Source organism: Palaemon carinicauda, chromosome 1 (assembly GCF_036898095.1).
Source record: "Palaemon carinicauda isolate YSFRI2023 chromosome 1, ASM3689809v2, whole genome shotgun sequence".
In the NCBI taxonomy this organism is placed as follows: domain Eukaryota; kingdom Metazoa; phylum Arthropoda; class Malacostraca; order Decapoda; family Palaemonidae; genus Palaemon; species Palaemon carinicauda.
In genome coordinates this window covers 273469347-273479346 of record NC_090725.1, presented here as the reverse complement: position 1 = coordinate 273479346, position 10000 = coordinate 273469347, and the positions used below count along the sequence as shown (strand labels likewise).

General features: G+C 33.9%; 1 protein-coding gene and 1 long non-coding RNA gene across 2 annotated transcripts in view; one reads left to right on the top strand and one right to left on the bottom strand.

The window, feature by feature from the left end:
* Positions 1 to 10000, bottom strand: part of LOC137644709 (uncharacterized) — a 204087-nt gene that overhangs the window by 6444 nt on the left and 187643 nt on the right. The gene's annotated exons all lie outside the window — the stretch shown is intronic.
* The window catches only part of LOC137656497 (uncharacterized), a 1776-nt gene continuing 987 nt past the window's right edge, over positions 9212 to 10000 (top strand). The window contains exon 1 of the mRNA XM_068390675.1: positions 9212 to 10000. This exon is cut by the window's right edge and continues 987 nt beyond it. Coding sequence (XP_068246776.1) covers positions 9435 to 10000 — 566 coding nt within the window. The 5' untranslated portion in view covers positions 9212 to 9434.

Here is a 10000-nt window from a genome sequence, read left to right as displayed (position 1 = left end):
GTGTTCGAAAAGCGTCAGGATTTCTCAGTAAACTATTTTTCACTATCAATTTTAGAAACTAATATTCTAATCTATCTTTTAGATCTTTCACAATGAAAAACTTTTACCCTACAATATACGAGAGAGATCTAATAAGCTAGTTTATAATGATAAGGTGAAAACGATATGAGGCTGATGTGAAAATTTACAAACAAATTGAATTCAGCACCCACTATGATTGGAAAGGCCATTAAACTAAGCTCAAATCCCTATCACCTTTTTTAAAGTGAAATCAAATCTCACATCATGAAAACAGACTCATACATGATTCGTTACACCCTGAAACAATAGAGGCATAGATAACATGTACCATCTCTCGCAATATATAAATCAAAACGAGAAGATATAAGCTTATGTATCTGAAATTAATTCAGTTATCCGATCAACAAACACTTATATCAGCGGAACCAAATTCTAATCTTCGATTCACTACATATATCAGTCATCGGAGCAAAATCCTCATCCTGGATTCATAACATCCAGAATCGATTGTGTAGAAAAAATATCCATTACTACAATACGTAAATCAGCACCCAGGAAGAAATAAGATGGCGCGGATCAAATTTCCTCCACGCAGGATTCAAGAGAGCATGACTACTCATCACCTGAGGAGTGGCCGTTGATGAAGAATGAAGATGGACCATTTTCCCATCGGTAGGAGACTAACCATAGGTCACTTTTCGGCGAACATAAAGTCACTTTCACTAGGCAACCTCACGCCAAGACAATCTGCAGTAACTGTCAGGTAGCACAAGTAATCACCCTCAACTGACAGGTTGAGTGATGTCCGCAGGACGGTCTCCAGGGGCTCAAGAATAAACACTTGATTCTGGCTTCGTTTTCTTCTCTGCCTTATTTGTATCTTGACACAATTCATCCTCAATTGATTTTCAGGGCTGCGTCGATTCACTGAATTACTGTTTCTATCGAACAACCGCTGAAGGTCAGAGGTCTAGTTCTAAGGATAAATCCGGAACTGACCGTGGAAGGATCCCAAATTTTTTTTGCTCCTAACGAGGCAACATGGACACAGATTTTTTTTCCCTTTCTCTCTCTCACAGATTTCTATCCTTTCTGTCTCATATACACTCTCATACACAACGTCGTAGACTCCAAATAAGTTACTGGTCAATGATCATAGTCTTGCATATTCCCAACATTTCCTCTCTCTTCTACCCTGGCATATCAATAATGTTTAAATATATTACACAAATTTTACTTCGAAATAGAATGGACTGATTCCTATCAGATGAGAGGGTACAATGAATAGTTTAAAATTCTAAATCTTTCAGATTTATGAAAATTGGTGCACTAAACTATTTCTTCTTTCCGTACTATATTGGAGAACACAATTAAGAAGACATTTCATAAGGATACTCTATACACTAGTAGGTAATAAAAACAAAACCGAGAAAAGCTAAACTTCAAGAAAAGGTATTCAGACTAAAAACATTCAAGGATCCATTTCAAATATATTCAAGCCATGGTAAATAAGGGGTATGTAGGTAGTAAGTTGGCCAGGGCACCAGCCACCCGTTGAGATACTACCGTTAGAGAGTTATGGGGTCCTTTGACTGGCCAGACAGTAATACATTGGATCCTTCTCTCTGGTTACGGTTCACTTTCCCTTTGCCTACACATACACCGAATAGTCTGGCCTATTCTTTACAGATTCTTCTCTGTCCTCATACATCTGACAACACTGAGATTACCAACCAATTCTTCTTCACCCAAGGGGTTAACTACTGCACTGTAATTGTTCAGTGGCTACTTTTCTCTTGGTAAAGGTAGAAGAGACTCTTTAGCTATGATAAGCAGCTCTTCCAGGAGAAGGACACTCCAAAATCAAACCATTGTTCTCTAGTCATGGATAGTGCTATAGCCTCTGTACCATGATCTTCCACTGTCTTGGATTAGAGATCTTTTGCTTGAGGGTACACGGGCACACTTTTCTATCTAATTTCTCTTTCTCTTGTTTTGTTAATTTTTTTATAGTTTACATTAAAGTATTTATTTAGATGTTGTTGCTGTTCTTAGAATATTTAATTTTTCCTTGTTCCCTTTCCTCACTGAGCTATTTTCCCTGTTGGGGTCTCTGGGCTTATAGCATCCTGCTTTTCCAACTAGGGTTGTAACTTATCCAGTAATAATAATAATAATAATAATAATAATAATGGGTGTGCCTTTACAATGTAATGTTATAAGATTCCAGCTGACTTTGTTAGTCCCCATTTTGATAAAAAAAATGCACCTAAAATGGAGATAGTTAAATAGATAGATGTTGCACATAAAAATGCCATTTTCTTAATTCAAACAAAATAATTTATTTAAGCCACCACACTTTCTAAAAATGAAAGTACATCCAAAAATCCATATTAAAATCAAATTTGAAATTTTCTTCAATCTACTGACTTATTCTCCTCTTTTCTGGTTTCTGCTCTTTATCTTTACTTTTATATTTATATTATTTTATCCTTTATGGGTTTAAGTTTAACATTCAATGTAGGTTTTATCCCTTTAAGTATTTTGTTAATAAAAATTTTTCTCTCAACAAGGAGAGAAGCATTCTTGCCTGCATTTACCAATTTCACGTACATACTACAGCCACTCAAAATAATTTTTGGTTAACTGAGAAACAAGGTAGAAAAGAAAATACTCATATCTTCCACTTTCATGAAATGTTATGCTTGGGGACAAACATATATCAGTAGTTAACACATCAACACTACTTAAAATAATTAATTACTCTAGCACGGATTTACCAGAGATGTACTTGATAAATATATTTCACCTATATTTCGATTTCATGTCTATGAATGCAATAGTAAGCTATTTGCTCAGTTGTATGGAATAAGGCGATTCTTCACATTTCAATAAAAGCCAAGAGTACCACATGGATACAAAGACACATGAGTAATCAAAACTCCTTTACTTCATTTGTGTCACCTGAAGATCTTATGAATGTCCTTTTTCTTTTCTGAATATTCTCTGGACATTAAATTGGTGTACCATAGATGTTACCAAAACAAAATACTTGTTTTGGTTTGAATCAAACATGATAATAATTAACTATCTTAGTATATTATTTTTGTAGTAGGTTAAGAGAGTTAAAAAGGAATAAACTCAACTGTCTCACTTCAAAGGCACAGCATTTCCATAAAGTTGTTAAGCCTGAATTCTTTTCCCCAACCGCATGTGGCGTGAAAAAAACCGGTTTTGATTAGGCCATGCATTTGCGGTTGGGTTTCTGACAATTCATTCTGCTTGGCTCAAAGTCCCACTGGACCTAATGAATGAAACCGTTTCTTCACTAATGTAGCCTTTTTTTCATTTTCATTTTCATTTTCTATTTTTGGAAACATTTCGCTAGTGTCTCGTCTTTTTTTACTGGTTAAATTACAAGTAATCAACCTTTATCCTTTTTATCTAGTAGTTTTACAAACAAAAAAATCAAAACAACAGATAACATTTAAGAAGATTATTGAAAGAAACATGTCTTGATAAGAAGGAAACCGACCTCCTATATTCAAAGAGGTATGTGTAATGAATAAAAAGTACTTCACTCTAACTGAAAACCGGGTCTTTAAATAAAGTGTTTTTTTCTCTCTCAAACGTTCATCATCAAACGTTTTTTCTTCATGTTCACAAGCAGTCTCCAAAGAGATTTTCTTGGAATTGCAACTAGAAACTGAAAATTTTAAATACAAATATCAACGGAGATCAATATTTTTCCTTTAGATATAAGTAAATATATATATATATATATATATATATATATATATATATATACATATATATATATGTATATATATATATATATATATATATATATATATATATATATATATATAAATATATATATATATATATATATATAATATATATATATATATATATATATATATATATATATATATATATATATATATATATATAAATATACATATCTTTTCTTATTTACCATTAGGGAAATTAAAATGTAGTGGATGCTGGTTCCGTGTCACTTCACAAGTGGCGGCGCGTCCTTTAATTACTTCTCCCATAAAATTTCTTCTTTGATGTTTGCTGGTTCACAAGCAGTGGTATATTGACTGGACAGAGGACCATTTATTACGTCTCATCAAAATACAGTATTCATGCCACAAACTTGGACATAAACCGTGAATATCGTCTTAATTGTAAATTTATTTTTGTATTTTTTTTTTTTTTTTTTACATTCATCTCTGTGAGTTTGTCAATATTTGGTCAAGTGATTCATTTGCGGTACTAATTCATATTTAGTATTGAGAGGAACGAAATGGAGCATGTAAGAAATACTTATATCAGAACGCAAAAATTATCATCAGAACTTTATATAATGTCAAGAAACTATTCCAGATAAGCATATCTTGCTTTCACTATTCGCGAAAAAAAAAAAAATTACTTGGAAAGCTCCTATAAAACTCCGAACATTAGCGATAATCCTTGATAGTTTAGGGTTAAATTCCACACCTATTCACTATAGCATTAAAATCTACTTTTATAATATGATTTTGGCTACCACGGTAGTGAGATAGATACCTAGGCCGCTCAGAGAAAAACTACCTTGGGATTACATAATGAGAGTGCGAGGCGGCCAGTTACATCCCTAACCCCTCTTTATCTCCCTTGTGGCCTTACCTTTCGAAGGTCTATTGCATATTCACCATATTTATGTTTTCCCAAACATTCTATAGAGGGCTTTACTTTCTCATTATTCAATGCTTAGCCACTGTTCGTATTTTATGATTGGCGTATGTTCGTATTTTATGAGTAGCAATACTTTACTCGCTCGAGTAAATTTAAGCTTGGCCTTGAGTACCCAGAATCATGGAGGATAAAAAGTATATTAAATAGTAGCCTCTGCTATCACAAACGAAAAAAAAAATACAATTAACACATTTTTTTCTATAAGATAGATACCGAACAGGGCGGGACCATTTGTTAATCAAGGTCTTTTTTTCAAGAAATCGAGTGATAACTCGAGAAAAGTTTCACTTGGGGGCTTTTTCACTATTAATTTTTTGAAATCTAAATATAAAATTATCCCTAAAATATTCTATTCTGTACCACGTAGCTTTAAATTAGTTTTTACATCCAAAACCTAATCTTCATTTGAGCTTGTATCAATAGGAGTTTGAGCCTAGGGATTTTCTAAATCCAGCAACTAATCTTGATATAATCAAGGGTAATACAGATCATTCTTCAAATCTAAATGTATGAAAACCATAATTACGAAATATTTTGTGCAATTTAACAACTTAATCAATATCTATTTTTCAGAGCGCAACGAAATACCAAAGCGATATTCTATCAATCTTAACAGGTGTTGAGGCTTCAGCCTTTTCAGAATCAAGCACAATAAACATGATATCGCGAGATCGTCATAAATGTATTTAAAATCCATGTTGTACCTTTTAACCTCTTAAATAATACACCTGCAATCACTCTAATAGCAATATTTCTTCCTCACTCCAATGACTGACATGTAAAAGGAGTATATTTAATATAATACAAATATTTCAATATTTTATTTTTTTCCCAAATATACCTAAAAGGCTCGTTGGCTCAAAGAATTTTAATCCAATAAGATCTCTATAAAATAAGATTAAAATACAAAAAATCAATATTTTCTTATTTAAGAAGCGCAGTCTTGATTCTTTTCAAACGTATATACATATAAACGCAAGCACGCTCACACATACACACCCAAACACACACACACACACACACATATATATATATATATATATATATATATATATATATATATATATATATATATGTATATATATATATATATATATAAGTATATATATATATATATCCATATATATATATATACATATATATATATATATATATATATATATATATATATATATATATATACACCCAGACACTTATTATTTTTATATATGGGGATGGAAATATTTTTTCCTGATAATTTCATGATTATGGGTTTCAATGAAGACAATTCCATTGAAGATGCCTGTAACAACCAACTTCTGATAAAATACGTAATTTACAGAACTAGGACTGTTGAACTAATAAAACTTCAGAATCCATCTTGTTCACACCTTGCAGTTCAAAAACTCTTTGATTATTTAGAGCATTTTAATTTAGGGAATCCCCATCATTGTCTTGTTGAATGATTCGATTCCAAAGCAAACATACAAATTGTTGAGCGTGGAACACCAGAATGCTTTTGATTTAAAGTATTGTGCAAACCATTAATCAAAATACTCATTTGCAATCCCACTCGGATGTCTCTTCTTTGCAAGGAGAAGAAATTGTCTTATATATATATATCATCGTCTCTATGGTATCTGTGTGAACATAAAGTCAGAATAACAATAGGAAAAAAAAAAAAAAAAATTGCTATGCCTTTCTGCTTGACTGGTCTACTATTAAAAATCGAAGCACTCCGTCTCCTTAATGGTCAACGATCCTAATGTATCATAATTCATCTCCAATTTTACTAGGGTTTTATTTCTCCTTATACGGTTATCTTTTGTAAGAAAGATTTCTTTTTTCAAACAAAACTATTTTATTTTCCTTCCCTGTTCTAAAATAATCCCATTCTTCACCTAGTAGCTATAATTCATCTGCTAGTTTACCAGTCGCTGGGATAAAGCGATTTTATTTAAAAAAATAAAAAAAAAACCTGGAAGTGTTCTGAATCAATATCAGGATAAGAATTGAAAGAAAGAAAAGGCTATCCTGGAACCTACACAATACCATCATTCAACAAATACATTTCTCCTATTCTTCTTCCCATGTAATCGAACAGAATGGGTAAACACCTGGAAAAATATTTGAAGAAAAAAATATTGATAAAATGGGCCTAAATACTAGTGTAGAGACAGGACCCACAAAAAAGAAAGAAAGAAAGAAAAAAAATTAGAAGGTGATCTTGAGATGCGTCCAGTTTTTATCTGTATTTCGTTTTCATATCGGAGCTCACCTTCTGATATGTGTGAATTGCGTAAAGGCCTAAGAGGTAATTCGATCTGGTTTCTCATTCTAAACATAAAGTTAAAATCGCAATCAAATTTTTCCTGTTGGTTTTCTATGAAGTTAGACCATCAAAATCTACTTGGGCTGAAACACTGATTATTATAAAATTATAAAATCATCATAAACTGAAAAATAACAACAACGACAACAACAACAACTAAAAAAAAAAAAAAATAATAATAATAATAATAATAATAATAATAATAATAATAATTAGGCCTTTCTCGACAAAAGTGAGATTGGACATTACTCGCACATTTTCGGGGTTTATTAAGCGTAGATTTAATTACACTCGTGCTCTGGCAACCGAGTCCTGGCGATAATACATCATGCGTATTTCTTTCTAGGCTCTCACTTCAAATTTTAATATCGGATATTTTGTTTCTCTTGATATATATATATATATATATATATATATATATATGTATGTATATATATGTATATACATACATACATATATATATATATATATATATATATATATATATATATATATATATATATATATATATATATATATATACACACAGTTGAGTGTATGTCCATGTAAACACAATATGCATACTTAATTATGCATATTTTCTAGGATACTGTTTACTTTGCGGAAAGGAAGAAAATCATAATTTCAGTCAAAGAAAAGAATAAATTATAATTAAGGACACCAACAATTGATTTTATTGATAACTAAATTAAGTATCGTATGAAATTTTAAGCAATTTGAATGATTGGATTATAATTGTGGAAGGCACCAAACGAAGTCTTCATAGGCCATGGGTTTTCTTTCCTCAGGTGTACCGAGAGAGAAAGAGAAAGAGAGAGAGAGAGAGGGGAGATTCGTGATCTAAGCACACGCACACACACACACACGCTCTCTCTCTCTCTCTCTCTCTCTCTCTCTCTCTCTCTCTCTCTCTCTCTCTCGTGATCTAAGCACACGCACACACACACACAGGCTCTCTCTCTCTCTCTCTCTCTCTCTCTCTCTCTCTCTCTCTCTCTCTCTCTCTCTCTCTCTCTATGATTCAATATTCACATTTTCTCTGATTAAGTAGTTACAATCACATCTTTCCATAACCAAAAGGCATATAAAAGGTACATATCAATTTTGAAACGGAACTAACTAACTAACTAATAAGTATAATTGATAATTCCAGCAGCGTTTTAAACGGTATACCTTTTGATATATATATATATATATATATATATATATATATATATATATATATATATATATATACACACACACACACACACACACATATATATATATATATATATATATATATATATATACATACGTGTGTGTGTGTGTTTTCATGTGATATATATAAATGTCGTAACGTACAAATCAAAGTGAGAATTAAACCTCGGCTATCTGGTAGGTTTAGAACTAGCGCCATACGAGTCCGTAGAACGTTGTGCTGCTGCTTAAGAGAAACACGTTCAGATGGAGTGTAATATTCATTCAATTATCAATCATATATACATGCATACCTATACATATACACACATACAATTAAACATATTTGAATAATAGTTGTTTGTGTATATTCTTTATACTATGACACAGAGTTTCAACATTTGAATTTTATGTAAACATGAAAAATAATATATAAAAATAGATCTGACTTGATTCCTAAATAAAATAAATTCTAACATTAATTTTCTAACAAAAACTGCTTACAAAAACATCTACAATAAAGTAAGGGAGACATACGCTAATACCATCTCCAACAAATATGAAAAAATTTCGGGTAAAGACCCACTACCAACTTCCCCTTAACTTTAGGAAATAAAGTTCCTTGTGTAGTGCTTGAAGAAGTAACTCCTTGTAAGGGATACGCTCATTATGCACAAGCGACGAACTCGAGTCACTCCGAAAGCAACACGAGGATCTTCTCTCCCCGTTTTCTTCTACTGTGGAGGTCTTCTACCGCCACCCCCCAAACTCCCCAAAACCCCCCACCACAACACTCGTAACGCCGTGGTTAAACCCCCCAAATCCCCCTCCCGCTTCCCCATACCCCATGTTCTACCCGTCGATCTTTCCTTAAGCTCCTCCCCCTCTTCGCCCTTACGTTGGGATTGGGGACGGGGCCCTGGGATCATCCGAGGGGCTCTCCACTCTCTCTCTCTTCTCTTCACTGTAGAGGGGCTACGGCAGAAAGCTGAACGCGAGCCCGGGTCAGAGTACTTTGAGCGTTGCTCCGGTGTGGACGAGGAGCTAGAGAAAGCTGTAGTAGAGAGAAGCATCGCTCGCTGTGAGTCGGAGCTTTCGTTCTCGGTTGGCCAAGTGGTTTGTTGTTGTAAACTGCGTGTGTCTTTGCCGTCCAGCGAGGAACCGCACAATCGCCACCATGAACGGGATGTGTGTACAGCAAGTTGAAAGGAACCATTTGCTGAGTTTACCAAGACTCCTGAACAACAGAATGTTAGAGTTGCGACAACAGTTCCTGATGCGACCGAAGAAAAACTGCGACCAAGTGACGAACTTACGACAGAACCTTTTCGGCACCTGTCCTTCAGCTAAGAAGGAAAACATGGCATTCGCAGAAGAGGAGCTTAGCAAGATGACCCAAGCTGACTCCCAACGATGGAACTTTGACATCGATGCCGGGACGCCCACCGAAGGTCAATACCACTGGGAGCTCATCAACGAAACCAACCAAGCGCTCGACACCTCCGGAAGGTTGACCTGTCTCACCAGAAAGTTTGCATCGTCAACATTGAACAAATCATCCGGCAATAGCGGTTCGTTAGCCAACGGATTTGCCACGTCATCCATGACCCCCTTCATGTCATCTTCAGCGTCATCACCCATCTCCAAGACAGCCATCACCACCACCACTTTTTCGACGTCGACAACGCCAACGCCTGTGATTTCCAAAAAGTGTGTGAAAAGATTACAAAAACCAGCACCCAG